Source organism: Bos indicus x Bos taurus, chromosome 28 (assembly GCF_003369695.1).
Source record: "Bos indicus x Bos taurus breed Angus x Brahman F1 hybrid chromosome 28, Bos_hybrid_MaternalHap_v2.0, whole genome shotgun sequence".
Taxonomy (NCBI): domain Eukaryota; kingdom Metazoa; phylum Chordata; class Mammalia; order Artiodactyla; family Bovidae; genus Bos; species Bos indicus x Bos taurus.
The window spans coordinates 39,394,838-39,414,394 of record NC_040103.1 but is presented as its reverse complement, the minus strand read 5'-3'; the positions used below and the strand labels follow the sequence as shown (position 1 = coordinate 39,414,394).

Sequence of the window (19,557 nt, the reverse complement as noted above, 5' to 3'; positions counted from 1 at the left end):
CTCTCCCTCATAATATTCTAAATGTAATCATTACTACTACCATCACCAATAACTACACTAAAACATGGCAAAGTACAGTAACTGATTTTTAAAAACAGAGAGGTAACAATCCACAAGTTACAGTTTTAACAATAAATTTCATCTGCTTGGTAAACTTTTATTTAATCCATGCCCAGGTAATGCGTCTGAGAAAGATAACAAGCAGCCTGTGGTGCTCAATGATCTCATAAACAATCTCACCGAGTACCAGTTATTCCAGGCCCATGGTAACATGAAACAAAATACGGTCACTTCATAATCGTGCCTAAGTACAGATAAAAGCAAGGTTATACTGTGTCCTACAGGAAATACTCCAGACTTTTCTACCTTCTGTTATTTAATCTCAGCAAACTCCTGCTTCCTTAGATCAAACCATCCAAGAAAAGCTGAAATATTGTTAAAGAGTCTTTCTGGCACATGCTTGAGATCATTCTTCATGAAGTGTGTTCTTCCTGGCCACAAGAAGTAATCCACCCACCCTGTTTCACAGGCATATAACAGGTGGGCTTTGGCTGAAGGTCACTGGCGCTTTACTGCTCTAAATCATCAGGGTAGCTACATTTGTTGAGAAATTTTAGGACTAGGTATTATTTTCTGCTATGTCAGGAATGTCAACGTCATTTTCCAAAAGAAGCTTCCAAGCATAATACTAAAGAGACCTTCTCTAGGAAAAAAATTTTAGTTACGTATGACATTTTTTTAAAAAAGGAATTTTCTAAAACATCTGGAAAAGTGTTTTTATAATTACCTAAGAAAAAGAAAAGCTAGAATTTTCAACAAATGAAGCCCTAATAAATTAGCACTCTGCTAACACAAACTAAAAGAGGAGCAGCTTCTATCATCTCTCTTATTATCTCTTATGTAAGCTGATTAATTTCTTCTAAAAGACAGATTTAATCATGCTGCTTCTTAGAAAGTTAGCAAGAGCATGCATTTCTCACTACCTCACATTAATTCTTAAAAAAAAAAAAGGAAAAAAAAAACACCTTTGTTTATTTGGCTGTATAAGTTGTGGTCTTAGCTGTGGCACATGGGATCTTTCATTGCAGCACACAGACTTTTTAACTGTATCACTCAGCCGGCCTCTAGAGCACACAGGCTTAGCTGCTCCTCGGCATGTGGGATCTTAGTTCCCCTATCAGGGATTAACCCCCGTCCTCTGCATGGCAAGGTGGATTTTTAACCACTGGACCACCCAGGAAGTTCCTAACATGAAATTCTAAGAATAAAATCCATGTCCTGCCCTCACTGTATGAAATATTTCCCAGCAATGGAAAACACTGGTGCTGCCCTTTGTTTTCTACCTGCTGTGACACAAACTTTTCTTCTTTCAGCGGATATTTCTAAACAAAGTTACTATTTTAGTTCTGGAATTTGGTATTAGAGAACATGAATTTAAATATCCTTAAATTTATGATCAGATAAGCCACTCAACTGCTATAATATATAAATTTCATTTGTCCCTAGCCTTGAGTGTAAAGGCATATATAATAGAATTCTTGGTGTACTGTCATGCACAAATACATGCCAGAATGCTGTCTTGGTACAAAGATGGTTCCTATCAACATTTAGCTCACTGAAACATAGGTCATATTTCATGTTCAATGTCTAGTACTGACTAAACATTACTGCATGACTACATAATAAATACCACGTTTATACACCAAAGTATGTATGTGTATATACACATAATGCAATATATTTTTTTCACTTAAAATACTTTTTCCAGTGGCATATTTTAAATATAAACAATAGTGAATATAAATAAAGAATTTGGCAAAGAAATAAATCCCTTAATTCCCTTTGGAAATATATACTAACACTAATGGAACATCTCTCCAACAGTAGAAAATGGCACATCTATATTTAAAATCAGGATATAACCTTACATAAAAATAAACATAATGCTGCCCACTTCCAAATCAAAAAGGCATTTAAGAAAAAGGACTTAGGAAAACTAAGTCCTTAGGAAAACTAAGTACTCAAGACAAATCTTTCAGCTACATTAATCCTCACATTTAACATTTTACCTTATATCCTGGGCAAGACAAAAAAAGGATGGGAGTTCTTTACTAGCACATACATCATGACTGTAAGAGCTAGGTAAATTCTGTCTCCTTTTGGAATTATGAACAATTGATAAGGTTTTTTTGTGGTATGTGTGTTATAAACTTTCGTATTGTCTATTTTATAAACAGCTAAAGTAGGAACTTAGTTGACAATGACATTTTAAAATATATGAATGATCCAATAAATCTGAGGCATAAGCACAAAGGACTGTAGATGATGTTGACCATATTCCAATATTAAATTTATATAAATTTTATTCATATCTATTAAATATGCTATAAGGTGGATTAATTCAGTAGTAGAAACGAAGTCCAACAGACCATTTAAAATTTATAGTAGAAGCATCTTTTTTCATTCCTTTGCTACATGTAATTGTTCAGTCGCTCTACTGCTGCTGCTGCTAAGTCACTTCAGTCATGTCCGACTCTGTGTGACCCCAGAGACGGCAGCCCAACAGGCTCCCCTGTCCCTGGGATTCTCCAGGCAAGAAAACTGGAGTGGGTTGCCATTTCCTTCTCCAAAGCATGAAAGTGAAAAGTGAAAGTGAAGTCGCTCAGTCGTGTCCGACTCTTGGCGACCCCATGGACTGCAGCCCACCAGCCTCCTCCATCCATGGGATTTTCCAGGCAAGAGTACTGGAGTCGAGTGCCATAGCCTTCTCCGGTTCAGTTGCTCAGTCGTGTCCAAATCTTTGCAACCCCTTGGGCTGCATGCAGCATGCCTGGCTTCCCTATCTTTCACCATCTGGTGGAACCTGCTCAAAACCATGTCCATTGATTCAGTGATGCCATCCAACCTTCTTGTCCTCTGTCATTTCCTTCTCCTCCTGCCTTCAATCCTTCCCAGCATCAGGGTATTTTTCAATTAGTCAGCTCTTCGCCTCAGGTAGCCAAAATTCTGGAGTTTTAGCTTCAGCGTCAGTCCTTCCAATGAATATTCATGGTTGACTTCCTGTAGGATGGACTGGTTTGATCTCCTTGCAGTCCAAGGGACCCTCAAGAGTCTTCTTCAACACCACAGTTCAAAAGCATCAATTCTTCAGCACTCAGCCTTCATTATGGTCCAACTCTCACATCCATACATGACTACTGGAAAAACCATAGCTTTGACTAGACAGACCTTTAATGGCAAAGTAATATCTCTGCTTTTTAATACGCTGTCTGGGTTGGTCATAACTTTTTTTCCAAGGAGCAAGCATCCTTTAATTTCATGGCTGTGGTCACCATCTGCAGTGATTTTGGAGCCCCCAGAAACAATGTCTGTCACTGTTTCCATTGTTTCCCCATCTATTTGCCATGAAGTGATGTGACCAGACGCCATGATCTCAGTTTTTTAAATGTTAAGCCTTAAGCCAGCTTTCACTCTCCTCTTTTACCTTCATCAAGAGGCCTTTTAGTTCCTCTTCGTTTTCTGCCATAAGGGTGGTGTTATCTGCATATCTGAGGTTATTGATATTTCTCCCAGAAGTCTTGATTCCAGCTTGTGCTTCATCCAACCCAGCATTTCACATGATATACTCTGCATATTAAGTTGAATAAGCAGGGTGACAATACACAGCCTTGACGTACTCCTTTTCCAATTCTGAACCAGTCTGTTGTTTCATGTCCAGTTCTAACTATTGATTCTTGACCTGCATACAGATTTCTTAGGAGGCAGGTAAGGTGATCCAGTATTCCCATGTCATGAAGAATTTTCCACGGTTTGTTGTGATCCACACAGTCAAAGGCATGAGCGTAATCAACGAAGCGGTAGCTATCTTTCTGTAATTTTCTTGCTTTTTCTATGACCCAACGGATTTTGGCAATTTGATCTCTGATTCCTCTGCCTTTTCTAAATCCAGCTTGTACATCTGTAAGTTCTTGGTTCACATACTGTTTAAGCCTAGCTTTTTTTTTTAGTAAGAATTTTTTAAATATGAGAGAAAACTAGTATCAGGTCAAACTGTGCATGATCTAAGTTTCAACTGATAGGTACCTTTACCACTGATACTGATAAAACACTACACTCAATTTTCAGGGTAATCCAGATTGGGTCATTATATGAATCCTTTGGGTCCATCTTGTAATCCCTTCTTTGAGATTAAAGGGCAAAATATTAAGTTCTGATGTGTGAGTCTAGAAATGTATTCTGGTATTGTGGCTTCTATAGTTAAGATGTTTGAACAAATACTTTATAAAAGTATGTATCATGAAAATTTAGAATTTACTTAATGTGCAAACTAACTTAGAATCTTCAAATACTGCTGCTACATGCTTTTAAAATGATACTGTAGGACTTCCCTGTTGGTCCAGTGTTATCTGCCTGCCGACGCAGGTGACATGGGTTCAATCCCTAGTGTGGGAAGATTTCACATGCCTCAGGGCAACTAAGCCCACGGGCCACAGCTGCCGAGCCCAGGCTCCAGAACCCATGTTCCGCAACAAGAGAAGCTGTGACAGTGAGAAGGCTACATACTGTGACTAGAGAGTAGCCCTCACTCACTCACAACTAAAGAAAGCTTGCTTGCAGCAACAAAGGCCCAGTGCAGTCATAACAAACAGAGCAGCATTTAAACAGTGACACTGAAATACATTAAAAACTTACAATCCAGTCCAAGAAATGTCCTTATAAATGCTATCTAAGAACATGCTCACACATGGATAGTAATATTTAAAAGTAAGTTTCATTAAGTTTTTATGTCTAAAGTGAATCCTTCTTTCTCACATAATCACCACTTTCCTGCATATTCCTCGTCTTCCAAGTGTTTTGTGTGAATGATTAGGTCTCGCCACATTATCCATTTCACCATTTTATCTGAGTATTCCATCCCTCAGATGAGAACATTTGGTCGGAAACTGACTTATCCACTCTTCTGAAGGTACCATCTTCTCCTACAACTCATTCTTACCTCTTTCTCTCTTTTTTCCCACTACCTAAATATGAACTCCCTTTTTTTTAACTGTCTTCCATTTCTTACAAAAATTGCCTTCACTGACTTCCCTGTTACTTATTGCTCCAGGCAACCCACTCCAGTATTCTTGCCTGGAGAATCCCCACGGACAGAGGAGCCTAGAAGGCTGAAGTCCATGGTGTCACAACGAGTCGGACACAACTGAGCAACGATGCACAGCACAGTTTTCCCATATACATCTACGTCTACTTCATCATTAACTCTAGAGATGTTCTGTCCAATATCTACTAGCCATTTGTGGCTATTTATATTTAAATTAATTACAACTAAATAGTTCTTAAAATTCTCTTCTGCATCACACTGGCCACATTTTCAAGTATTCAACAGTCACATTCAGCTAGTGGCAACTGCATTAGACAGCAAGGAAATTCTATGGAAGGGTGCTAATGTAGAAGAGCCTCTCATTCTCAATTCTAGAACTCATCTCTATCTACTGATCTTGTGCTTTCTATGGTTCAACCACCACATTTACTCTTTTCACTAAGTTCGATTCTTTTATCTAGACTTTCCCAATTCTTTGAACCTTACAGCACTTCCTACACTTTAATTGTATCACCTTGCCAATTCCTTTAATAAGCACTTTAATGGAAGAATGGAAGATGGAAGAATCTTTCTTTGTCTGTGTGTCTTCTTCCCCAATTCCACACTTCAAGAGGCGAATAACTGAGATAGGATTATTAGCATCATACTTTATATAGAGCACACAAAAAATAACTACTTATTAAATGAAAAGAAGTAAGTATTTTATAAACTTTAAAGGCCTATAACTAAGCTTAAAAAAATCAGACTGTTGATTAATTAACCATTATAATTCCCTGTTCATTTGTGTTACTAGGGTTCCACAGATCAAAATAAGGCAAAAGCAGGGTCAAGGCTGGCTTATCAGGCATTCTCTTACCAGGAAGTATTTATTAGTTGGCACCATACCATAGGATAACAATGACTGATAGCCATGACAGCTCTCTGGTTCAGGCATATCCTGAACTGACTTCAGAAAGTATATTTTAGCACATAATATGTTTTTAAATGTAATATCTTTGAAAAACAATGAAGAAGGACAGAATGCATGATTATTTTCTACCATTTAGAAGAAACTATTCCTTACTCTATGCCTAAAACATAACCTCTACTGTCTGTATCTTAATGCATTTATGCTTCCTAACAGCCTCAACATTTGGGTAATCGTAATAAGAGAATATATTTGAAAAATCTCAACAAATAAAAAGAATATGCTACATAATATATTTTCAGAGTCATATGCCATTGAAGAAGACTGTATTTTGGACTTCTTTTTCTTGTAGGCATGGGGAAACACCACTCTCATAAATACATGCAATGAGTGGGAGACTAGACACTCAAATAAAATGACCTACAGTATGCAGAATGGAAAAGCTATTAAAGCACATTCATTCATATAAGACACAGAATAGAAACTTTAGAAAGCACAGAAACAACTGGGAGACAAGAAAAATCCACTTACCTTAAAAAAAAATTTTGACAGTCATGGCAGATGCAAAATTATTAGAGTAAAAACAGTAGACCAAAACATCAAAATAGAAAATGACAGCAAAAGAGGAGAAGAGCATGTGTTACTTACAGGAATTCTTCTCCAGGGTGTTTGGGTATATTTATCAGCATATGTACATTTTTCCTCTTTAGATTTTTGATGGCAGTTACACCGAGTTGCCTAAACAAAAACACAAATTTTTACATTAAAATTTTGTATATGTTAGTGTAATTTTACATATACACTTATACATACAAACAAAGCAATTAGGGTCTCTCTTAGGAGGTTAAAATGGGGCTTCCCTGGTGGCTCAGAGGATAAAGCATCTGCCTGCAATGCAGGAGACCCAGGTTCAATCCCTAGGTTGGAAAGATCCCCAGGAGAAGGAAATGGCAACCCACTCCAGTATTCTTGCCTGGAGAATCCCATGGACAGAGGAGTCTGGCGGGCTACAGTCCACGGGGTCACAAAGAGTTGGACACGACTGATCGACTTCACTTTAGGAGGTTAAAATAAAAGAAAAACATGAAAATCTACTCAGTAGTCTCCCATCTTATCCACAGACTAGGTTTTAGGTTCACCCACCAAGGCAAAATTTTAAATAGTCAAAACTACCCTTGGCAATCTCATACCATGAAACACACTACCTATGGTTTTATGTATATAAATATACATGTATACAGATATAGAATATATACAGCAATATATAAGCATATAAAGAATATAACTGCAAAACTAAATATTTCCCTAAAATGGTACTACAATCACTGTACCCAGTCTCTTAAACTCATTTTTGATGGGACTCAGATATTAAATACTACAGGTCCTCCAGAAAAGTTGTTTCTTCACTCCTGCAATGCATTTAAAAGGATCTTTAAAGATGTGTTAACTTTATTGGACTGGAGTATTTTAAAGGACTTCTGTCCTTTAACAAAATCCATCTGACCATCTCAGTTCGTAAATAAATTCTCTTCTCCTAACTTCACTCAGAACATATTCATTCAGTCATTTACACAACACAAAGTAACATGCCCATTGTGTAAACTATGGTCTCTCAAATAAACATCAAACTTTTTTAAAAAATGAAAAGACTGATAATGAGAATTTCTCCTCAGTGTGAAGCTGCAATACAGCTGTATTATTTATCAAACAACCTCACTGGAGGTAAATATACTTTTTTATAGGAAAACCTCTATAACAAATTCTTGATTATTTCATCAAGCTAAAATGATGTTTCTACTTTTAAAATATTTACCAATATTCAAATTTTTTCTTAATTGCAATCAAATCATTACAATTTCCACAATCAAAATCTAGTCAAAACAAAAACCTCTGTAATACAGACATGTTTCCTTTTCTTTGTAGTATGTACGTATTTTCCATTCCAAAACATGGGACAGTCATTGAAATGAAATTCAATATATAAGCAGGTCAACTTAGATCTCTTGGAATTCAGTAGGACTTAACTTTTAACATATATGGGAGGTATGAAAGCAGAAAAAAGATAAAACATTTATCTTAATGCAAGCACATTACTTATTTTATCTTGACTACTGCAATTCCAGAAACAATTTCCTTTCTGCAGCCTATGTGCTAACTAACATATGTAGGACAATAACTGGCAAGTATGTGAATTTTCTATAATTCGAAAAATGTAGCTTTTAGGGACATTTCAATAGACAGACAACAGCTACTCATATCATTCCCTCTCCATCTGCGTTCTTTACTGCTGACAGATTCTTTCAGATGTTCACCTTCTGTGTGGTCCCATATTTCAGGAAGTATGTATCCTCTCTTGACTCGATAGGCTTTGATTAGTCTGAACCAATGCGATTAATTCTACTCCTCAATGCTTAAGGGACAAAGAACCTAAATCTAGCCAATAAAACATGAGGCCCTTCTGGGTTCTTTCTAAGAAAGTGTTCTTAATTTTAAAAATGGATATGCTAAAGAAAAACAGGTGCTTTTCCTATTTGGGGGCCACAGCATGAGTATGTGACACAGAGTCACCGCAAACATCTTGTGACCATGGAAGGACAGGCAAGAGTCCAAGAGGACTTCAGAAAAGCCAGCGAGAACTTTACCATTACCCATATGACCAATCAGGAAACCATGAAAACAGATGGGCCGATACACTTTCTTGTTATTTAAGTTTATAAACATTCTTATTTTCAAGTCACTTTAGTCAGACTTTTACTTAAAACTTAAAACATCACTAAACAGGCACTGATTCACTAGATGGTGATTTGGAGCAAATTATCAAATAAGAGTTATTATTTATCATGTACCCATGGGCCAATTATAGCATTAAGGACTTTACATACATAGTTCATTTAATTTATAATACAACACTATACTGTCACGGGTCGGTATTATTTCACTATCCCCACACACAGAAGAGGTTAAAAAAATTAAGTAACTTCCCTAAGAGAGTATGGCTACTAAGTTTCAGAGCCAGGATTTGAACCTAGGTCTATGCAGCTTCAGTCTGGTCATGGGTTCTCAAATACTCAATTACACAGCTAGCCTACTTAAGCTGAATTCCACCTTCTATGTCTCCACAAAGAAAATTCTACACCAGTACTTTCATAGGATTATTCTGAGGACTCAAAGAACAAATATATCTAAATTAATTATTATTTAACTACAGTATACTGAGGTGAAAGTATACAGACATTCTAAGCATTTGGAATAAGGTTTAAATAGTCAAGCTTCTATACTTTTTGGCCTAATTTTTGAAGCACTGCAATCTGATTTTATATCTGCATATTTCTCACAAAATAAGAATTTAACACATTATATTGTCAATGTATTTTTTTAAGTTTACATATAAACAGAGGTTAGAGCTGAGTGTCTATTTCTGAAAAAAAAATAAAAAGTATAGCAAGCTAAAAATGAAAAAGGACTTTGAAATCACCTAGAAAAACCTCCACATTTTTGATAAAGAAAGCACTAGAGTGATAGAAACTCCCAATGTCATTCAGCTAATTAATACGCCAACGAAACATCTCTAATTCCTATTCCATGGCTCCTCTGATGACATTTTGCTGTTTTTAAGAAAACTAATTAAGGGATATAAAGAAAGAAAAAGACTATAAAAAGGGAAATTTTAATTTTGGTAATCTGAAAAATGCAATTGCATATCTCTGCTTTCAATAGTTTATATCCTTTGAAATTCTTGATTTGAACAAGAGACTTTCTAGACCATAACTAAAGATAGGTGATGGGCTCTTTTGAAATAAATAATGTCTAAATTTAATATATCAAATACAGAGAATTTCACATATTTATTAATATGTGAATAAAGAGTAATGTTTTTGCTTGTGTTTTTCTTTCTTTAGGATTCTCTTAGATATTTCTAAAACTTTTCTAAATTTTATTTGTAAGGTGAGATATTCTTCAGGATAACTGACCCAGTCTCTTTAATAAGGGAGTACAATGAAAAAAAAAAAAAATTCTAAAGTAAAAGAGACTTAAGGGATATAACTTGATGCAATGTATAAACATACGAGATATTTTCAGAACTAGAGAAATCAGAATATGGACTGAATGTTAGAAAATATTTAAAAATTACTGTTAACTGGTTAAAGGTAATACTATAAATGAGAAAAGTATTTTTTTAAAGGGCATACTGAAGTTAAAATAATTAAAACTTCTCAGCATAAAAAGCTGTTATCTTTCATTATTAATCATGTATCAATATAAAGTGACTTTTTTATAATTATTTCAGTCTTAGATTTATTTTTTTAATTTTAATATTGAAACTCCCAACCTTTTATATTCAGTATTACTATGCCATTTTACTTTACCTAAATTTCCTTTATGTGAAGAAATGAATGGATTTTGCTTTAAATCCTCAACAAAGCTCTCTACATGAGATAATGCCATCTCCATTTTTATTATATTAATATTTATTACATTCGGTTGAATTTCTGTCACCTTAGTTTTGCTATTTTTAGATATCCTTGGTATTTCTCTATGTCCTCTTTTATCTTTTGCAAGATACATTATTCTAACCTACGAATAGTTACCTTAGAGCAGTCCACAAACATTTTATCTAAGTATATAATAAGAATAATTTTAGACACTTATTTGTAGATAAATAATTCAGTACTTCTTCAGTATACCCTTTATCTCTTTCCTGAAACCTATTTTATCTAAATATTTACAAAAATAGAAATTTAAATTTTTAGTTAAAAATAATTATTTCAAAAATGTTTTAATCTATAAATTAAACAAATTTAACATTCAAATGATATACAATGACATATGATTAATGAGCCTCAAGTTTTCTTCCGTTAGTAGTTGGGAAGATTATCCCATCGAGTCTCTCTAAAGATGGGTTTCCATTTCACCATTCATTCATTTTAATCTTTACTTCCTTATTCCTGAGTTATTTTAAGATTTCTCTCTCAAGTATTTGGGATGCATCATTAAATAATTTTACAAAGATAAATGTATAGCATATTTTTCAATACATTAAAGGTCAGAGAATGTACCTTTGTATATAAATAAAAATGTGTTTAGCTACAGAATATGAGGGTCATAATCTTTTTTTCTAAAGTCACTAGATACAATTTTTGTGCTCTATAATACATTTCTGTAAAATGTGATGCTTAATTTCCTAAAGCTACCTTTTCTTTTCCCTGAAAATTGGCTACATTGGTTGGGTTTGTCTTTAGTTGTTTTTAATTGAAGGATAATTGCTTTGCAGAATTTTGTTGTTTTCTGTCAAACCTCACCATAAATCAGCCATAGGTATACATATACCCCCTCCCTTTTGAACCTTCCTCCCATCTCCCGCCACATCTCACCCCTCTAGATTGATACTGATACAGAGCACCCCTTTGAGTTTCCTGAGCCATACAGCCATACAGCAAATTCCTATTGGCTATCTTATTTTACATACAGTAATTTAAGTTTCCATGTTACTCTTCCATACATCTCACCCCCTCCTCCCCTCTCCCCATGTCCATATCTATTCCCTATGTTTGTTTCTCCACTGCTGACCTGTGAATAAATTCTTCAGTACCATTTTTCTAGATTCTGTATATATGCATTAGAATATGATATTTATATCTTTCTTTCTGACTCACTTCACTCTGTATAATAGGTTCTAGCTTCATCCACCTCATCAAAGCTGACTCAAGTGCATTCCTTTTTATGGCTGAGTAATATTCCATTGTGTATATGTACCACCACTTCTTTATCCATTCATCTGTCGATGGACATCTAGGTTGCTTCCATGTTCTAGCTATTGTAGATAGTGCTGCAACGAGCAATGGAATACATGTGCCTTTTTCAATTTTGATTTCCTCAGAGTATATGCCTAGGAGTTAGATTGCTTGGTCATATGGTGGTTTTATTCCTACTTTTTTAAGGAATCTCCATATGGTCTTCCAAAGTGGCTGTATCGATTTACATTTCCACCAAGAGTACAAGAGCATTTCCTTTTCTCCACACCCTCTCCAGCATTTACTGTTTCTAGATTTTTTGATGATGGCCATTCTGACTGCTGTGAAGTAATACCTCATTGTAGTTTTGATTTGCAATTCTCTAATAATGAGTGGTGTTGAGCATCTTTTCAAGTGTTTGTTAGCCATCTGTATGTCTTCTTTGGAGAAATGTCTGTTTAGGTCTTTTTCCCACTTTTTGATTCGGTTGTTTGTTTTTCTGGTATTGAGTTGTGTGAGCTGCTTGTACATTTTGGAAATAAATCCTTTGTCAGTTGTCTCATTTGCTATTATTTTCTCCCATTCAGAGGGTTGTCCTTTCACCTTGCTTATAGTTTCCTTTGCTGTGCAAAAGCTTTTAAGTTTAATCAGGTCCCACTTGTTTACTTTTGTTTTTATTTCCATTACTCTAGGAGGTGGGTCATAGAGGATCTTGCTTTGATTTATGTCATTAGTGTTGTGCCTATACTTTCCTCTAAGAGTTTTATAGTTTCTGGTTTTACATTTAGGTTTTTAATCCATTTTGAATTTATCTTTGTGTATAGTGTTAGGAAGTGTTCTAATTTCATGCTTTTACATGTAGCTGTCCAGTTTTCCCAGCACCATTTATTAAAGAGGCTGTCTTTGCCCCATTGTATATTCTTGCCTACTTTGTCAAAAATAACATACCCATAGGTGCATGGGTTTATTTCTGGGCTTTCCATCTTGTTCCATTGGTCTATATTTCTGTTTTTGTGCCAGTACCATACTGTCTTGATGACTGTAGCTTTGTAGTATAATCTGAAGTCAGGAAGGGTGAGTCCTCCAGCTAAGGACTCAGACCCTGAGTCCTTTGGCTATTCAGGGTCTTTTGAATTTCCATATGAAGTATGAAATTTTTTGTTGTAGTTCTGTGAAAAATACCACTAGTGATTTGATAGAGATCGCACTGAATCTGTAGACTGCATTTGGTAGTATAGTCATTTTCACAATATTGATTCTTCCTACCCAGGAACATGGAATATCCCTCCATCTGTTTATGTTGTCTTTCATTTCTTTCATTAGTGTCTTATAATTTTCTGTGTACAGTTCCTTTGTCTCCTTAGGTAAGTTTATTCCCAGATATTTAATTCTTTTTGTTGCAATGGTGAATGAGATTGATTTCTTAATTTCTATTTTTGATTTTTCATTGTTAGTATATAGACATGCAAGTGATTTCTGTGTACTGATTTTGTATCCTGCAACTCTGCTAAATTCAGTGATTAGTGCCAGTAATTTTCTGATACTATCTTTAGGGTTTTCTATATACAGTATCACATTATCTGCAAACAGTGAGAGCTTTACTTCTTTTCCGATCCGGATTCCTTTCTTTTTCTTCTCTGGTTGCTGTAGGTAGGACCTCCAGAATTATGTTGAATAATAGTAGTTAAAGTGGACACCCTTGTCTTGTTCCTGATCTTAGGGGGAATGCTTTCAGTTTTTCATCATTGAGAATAATGTTTGCTGTAGGCTTATCATATGTGGCCTTTATTAAGTTCCTTCTATGCCCATTTTTTGAAGAGTTTTATTCATAAATGGGTGCTGAATTTTGTCAAAGGCTTTTCCTGCATCTACTGAGATTATCATATGGTTTTATCTTTCAATTTGTTAATATGGTGTATTGCACTGATTGATTTGCATATATTGAATCATTGCATTCCTGGAATAAACCCAACTTATTCATGATGTATGAGCTTTTTGATGTGTTGCTATAATCTGTTTGCTAAAATTTTGTTGAGGATTTTTGCATCTATGTTCATCAGTGATGAGTTCCCTGGTGGCTCAGACGGTAAAGCGTCTGCCTACAATGTGGGAGACCTGGGTTTGATCCCTGGGTCAGGAAGATGATCTGGAGAAGGAAATGGCAACCAACTCCAGTACCCCTGCCTGGAAAATCCCATGGATAGAGGAGTGTGGTAGACTACAGTCCATGGGGTCACAAAGAGTCAGACACAACCAAGCGACTTCACTTTCTTTCACTTTCATCAGTGATATTGGCCTGTAGTTTTCTTTTTTTGTGTTGTCTTTGTCTGGTTTTGGTATCAGGGTGATGGTGGCCTTGTAGAATTAGTTTGCAATTTTTTGAAAGAGTTTTAGAAGGACAGGCATTAGCTCTTCTCTAAATGTTTGATAGAATTCTCCTTTGAAGCCATCTGGTCCTGGGCTTTTGTTTTCTGGAAGATTTTTTTTATCACAGCTTCAATTTCAGTGCTTGTAATTGGGTTGTTCATAATTTCTATTTCTTCCTGGTTCAGTCTTGGAACATTGAACTTTTCTAAGAATCTGTCCATTTCTTCCAGGTTATCCATTTTATTGCCATATAGTTGTTAATAGTCTCATAATCCTTTGTATTTCTGCATTGTCTGTTATAACCTCTCCTTTTTTGTTTCTAATTTTGTTGCATTTTTCTTTTTTTCTTGATGAGTCTGGCTAAAGGCCTGTCAATTCTGTTTATCTTCTAAAAGAATCACCTTTTAGTTTTATTAATCTTTATTATTGTTTCTTTCATTTCTTTTTCATTTATTTCTGCTCGGGTCTTTACGATTTCTTTCCTTCCACTAATTTTGTGGGTTTTTTGTTCTTCTTTTTCCAGTTTTTTAGGTGTAAAGTTAGATTGTCTATTTGATGTTTTTCTTGTTTCTTGAGGTAGGACTGTATTGCTATAAACTTCCCTCTTAGAACTGCTTTGTTTGCATACCATAGGTTTTGAGTTGTCATGTTTTCATTGGCATTTGTTTCTAGAAATTTTTTCATTTCCCATTTGATTTCCTCAGTAACCTATTGGTTATTTAGAAACATGTTGTTTAATCTCCATGTCTTTGCATTTCTTGCAGTTTTTTTCTTGTAATTGATATCTAGGCTCATAGTGCTGTTGTCGGAGAAGATGCTTGATTCGATTTCAATCTTCTTAAATTTTCTGAGGTTTGATTTGTGACCCAAGATGTGGTCTACCATGGAAAATGTTCCATGTACACTTGAGAAGAAGGTGTATTCTTCTGCATTTGGATGGAACGTCCTGAAGATATCAATGAGATCCATCTCATCTAATGTGTCATTGTTTCCTTATTAATTTTCTGTTTTGATGATCTGTCCATTTGTGTGACTGGGGTGTTAAAGTCTCCTACTATTATTATGTTATCATCAATTTCACCTTTTATGTCTGTTAGTATTTGTCTTATGTATGGAGGTGCTCCTATGTTGGATGCACAGATATTACAATTGTTATATCTTCCTCTTAAGATTAGTCCCATGATCATTATGTAGTGTCCTTCCATATCTCTTGTAATACTCTTTATTTTAAGGTCTATTATATCTGATATGGCAATGGCACCCCACTCCAGTACTCTTGCCTGGAAAATCCCATGGATGGAGGAGGCTGGTGGGCTGCAGTCCATGGGATTGCTAAGAGTCGGACACAACTGAGTGACTTCACTTTCACGCATTGGAGAAGGAAATGGCAACCCACTCCAGTGTTCTTGCCTAGAGAATCCCAGGGACGGGGAAGCCTGGTGGGCTGCCGTCTCTGGGGTCGCACAGAGTTGGACACGACTAAAGCGACTTAGCAGCAGCAGCAGCATATCTGATATGAGGATTCCTACTCGTTTTCTTTTGCTTCCCATTTGCATGGAATATATTTTTCCATCCTCTCACTTTCAGTCTATTACATGTCTTTAGGTCTGAAGTGAGTTTCTTATAGACAGCATTTATTTGGGTCTTGTTTTTGTGTCCAATCAGCCAGTCTGTGTCTTTTGGTTGGAGTATTTAATCAATTTACATTTAAAGTAATTATCAATATATATGTTCCTATTGCCATTTTCTTAATTATTTGGGGTTGATTTTGGAGATCATTTTTCTTCTCTTGTATTTCTTGACTATATATATCCCTTTAATATTTGTTGTAAAGCTGGTTTGGTGGTACTGAATTCTCTTAACTTTTGCCTGTCTGAAAAGCTTTGTATTTCTCCATCAATTCTGAATGAGATTCTTGCCAGGTACAGTAATCTTTGCTGCAGATTTTTCCCTTTCAGTACTTTAAATATATCCTGCCATTCCCTTCTGACCTGCAGAGTTTCTGCTGAAAGATCAGCTGTTAAGCATATGGGGTTTCCCTGGTATGTTACTTGTTACTTCTCCCTTGCTGCTTTTTTTTTTTTTTTTTAAACTTTACATAATTGTATTAGTTTTGCCAAAAAAAATATGGAACGCTTCACAAATTTGCGTGTCATCCTTGCGCAGGGGCCATGCTAATCTTCTCTGTATCGTTCCAATTTTAGTATATGTGCTGCCGAAGCGAGCACCCTTGCTGCTTTTAATATTCTTTCTTTGTGTTTAATCCCTGTCAGCTTGACTAGTATGTGTCTTGGTGTGTTTCTCCTTCGGTTTATCCTGTGTGGGACTCTGTACCTCTTAGACTTGAATGACTATTTCCTTTTCCATGTTGGGAAAATTTTCAACTATAATCTCTTCAAAAATTTTCTCATACCCTTTCTTTTCCTCCTCTTCTTCTGGGATCCCTATAATTCAAATGTTGATGCATTTGATACTGTCCCAGAGGTCTCTGAGACTATCCTCAGTTCTTTTCATTCTTTTTACTTTATTTTGCTATTCAGAAGTTATTTCCACCATTTTATCTTCCAGCTCACTGAGTCGTTCTTCTGCTTCAGATATTCTGCTGTTGATTCCTTCTAGAGTATTTTTAATTTCAGTAACTGTGTTGTTGTCTCTGTATGTTTATTCTTTAGTTCTTCTAGGTCTTTGTTAATTGATTCTTGCATTTTCTCCATTTTATTTTCAAGGTTTTTTATCATCTTTATCATTATTCTGAATTCTTTTCCAGGTAGTTTGCCTATTTCCTCTTCATTTATTTGGACTCGTCTGTTTCTAGTTTATTACTTCATTTGTTAATTGATTTCTATGCCTTTTCATTATTTTGTTTTTAACTTATTGTGTATGAAGTCTCCTTTTCTGAGGCTTCAAGGTTGAATTCTTTCTTCCTTTTGGTTTCTGCCCTCCTAAGTTTGGTCCAGTAGTTTCTGTAAGCTTCATATACGGTGAGATTTGTGCTGAGTTTTTGTTTGCTTTTCCTCTGATGGGCAAGGTTGAGTGAGGTGGTAATCCTGTCTGCTGGTGATTGGGTTTGTATTTTTGTTTTGTTTGTTGTTTAGATGAGGAGTCCTGTACAGGGTGCTACTGGTGGTTGGGTGATGCTGGGTCTTGTATTCAAGTGGTTTCCTTTGTGTGAGTTCTCACTATTTGATACTCCCTAGGGTTAGTTCTCTGGTAGTCTAGGGTCTTGGAGTCAGTACTCCCACTCCAAAGGCTCAGGGCTTGATCTCTGGTCAGGAATGAGGATTCCAAAGTGGTTTGTTATGGTATTAAGTGAGATTAGAACAAATATCCAAAAACGAGAAACCAAAGATGAACCCCAGACAAATGGCAGTTACAAAATCAGGCAAATAATAATTAAAATAATAGAATATACACATATACATATAACCCATGAGCAAAGTCAGAACAGTCCAACAAAAATAAAGTACAGTAGACTGACCCGGCAAACAAAGGAAATCAAAAATTATATTAACCAGTTAAGAACCAAACTAACTAAAGTACAAACTGGAAAACAAAACTAAAGCAAGGTGCCAAGTGGGGAATAAAGCAATGAAAATAAAACTAACAAATATGTTGAGAGCAAAGGAAAGAAAGAATAGATCGCAAAGTTAAATAGAGGTAGATGAAGATTTATATATGTTTTAAAGATTGACTGCAAGGGGAAAAGAACAGTAGGAAAAGTAAACAAAGGAATAAATGTAAAAAAATAATAGGTTTAAAAAATTAAAATTAAAAAAAGAAAAAAAAGGGGGGGGGAGGGGAACCACCACAGAACTGCAAAAGCCCAACCAACAAAGAGGCAGAGGTTTATAACAATAATAAAAAAGTGACTGAGGAAAAAAAAAGCTCAAAAGCTTAATTGGATTTCATAGCGCCAATAAAATCAATAACTACAATGGAGAGGGAAAGAGAGGAACAAAAAAGAAAAACAATCCAAAAGAATCTACAGGACAAGTCAAAACATAAGAAAAATAAACATTTTTCTTGAGCCACTGCTGTCAGAGTCCTTTCCCTCGCTGGGAGTCACAGTCCACCTCACCTCCCTAGGATGCCCTCCAACACTGTGCTGATCTCTAGACCTGCTGTGGGGGCAGCTCAGATTCTAATCTGGTCCTACTCGTATGTATTCTTGCTTCCAATGTCCACAGCTATCAGAACTAGTGCGTTTCCTTTCGTGGGAGCTCTCAATGACCTTTCATATATTCCATGGACACAGTTGATCATGTGGATTTACTCTGCAGCTTGTACAGCTAGTCGGAAGGTTTTGGATCTTGTTCCTTAGCCATACTGCCCCTGGGTTTCAATTGTTTTATTTCCACCTCTGGATAAGGGTCGTCCACTGGGGTTTGCTCCTGAGGCTGCCCTGGAGGACTTGGGTTTGCCCCTGTGAGGGCCAGGTGTGGAAGTGGTCCAGCTGCTTGGGTGGCAGAGGTTCTGGCAGCACCAGGTATTCAGAGGAGTTGGTGGCTAGGGCAGCAGGAAATAGAGTGCTCTAAAAGGGTATGGCAACCAGTATTGGCCAATACGCTCCAGTAATCTTGCCTGGAGAACCCCTCTCCCTGAGAAAGAAGCCTGGAAGGCCACGGTCTACAGGGTCGCAAAGAGCGGGACACTAGCAAAGCGACCCTGCATGCATAAATGCAAGCCTTTTCTTTCCTGTGGCAGTTCTGCCCCAGTGACAGTTGAGCATGAAGGTGGCGCAGCTGCTTGGCTTGTGGGGACTCTGATGGTACCAAGCATACAAGGACACAGACTGCCTCAACTGCTATCAGAGTCTTTTTTCGAGCCTCTCGTAGCTGGCAATCAGAAGGCCTCTTTGGGCAGTCTTTCTCCATAGCTCCACTTATTCAGGCACTTCGAGGGCTCCCTTGCCTGAGGTCATTCTCTGTTGTTCCATGGGTCAGGGACATAGAGGGGTCCCCTTGGCTGGGGTCCTAGTTTGTAGATCGGCACATCAGGCACTTCAAGGGGCACCCTGGGTGGGGTCTTGCTCTGTAGTTCAGTGCATCAGGCATTTGATGGGCCAGTCTCTCTACTGTTCAGCTGCCAATGCTGGCTTGTGGGGAGAGAGAGGCTATGGTGATGGCTCCATCCCCTATGCGTGACTCAGCAGAATCACCTTGCTTCCATGGCTGCCTGGATTTCCTCCACAGGCATTTCCCACCACAATCTCCTCCCTCACATCCCCTCAATTCAACTCTCTGCAGTCAACAGCAGCCCTTGCCCTGGGATTGCTTCACAATCCCTAAACTCCAGCTCCCAGCCACTGTGCCTTCCAGGGAACCTGAGTCCCTGTCTGAGGTATGTACAGCTCTGGCAAGAACTATCTGATTCTCATTCCATTTAGGCTGCCACAGATCAGCTGTTTCACTCTCAGCCTTACATGTTTCTCCTCCGACTCAGACAATTGC

At 36.7% G+C, this 19,557-nt stretch overlaps 1 protein-coding gene and 1 non-coding gene across 10 annotated transcripts in view; both read right to left on the bottom strand.

The window, feature by feature from the left end:
* CCSER2 (coiled-coil serine rich protein 2) overlaps positions 1–19,557 on the bottom strand; it is a 158,663-nt gene that overhangs the window by 26,904 nt on the left and 112,202 nt on the right. For all 9 annotated transcript variants that reach the window (XR_003509221.1, XM_027530819.1, XM_027530821.1 and 6 more), the window contains one exon: positions 6,657–6,746. Coding sequence is in view for 7 of the 9 variants with exons in the window: in XM_027530819.1 (XP_027386620.1) it covers positions 6,657–6,746 (90 nt within the window). In the remaining 2 variants the exon portion in view is untranslated. Of the gene's footprint in view, positions 1–6,656; positions 6,747–19,557 lie in introns of those variants that run through there.
* LOC113885624 lies at positions 16,229–16,335 on the bottom strand. Its single transcript, XR_003509276.1, has one exon. It is a non-coding gene; the product is annotated as a U6 spliceosomal RNA (small nuclear RNA).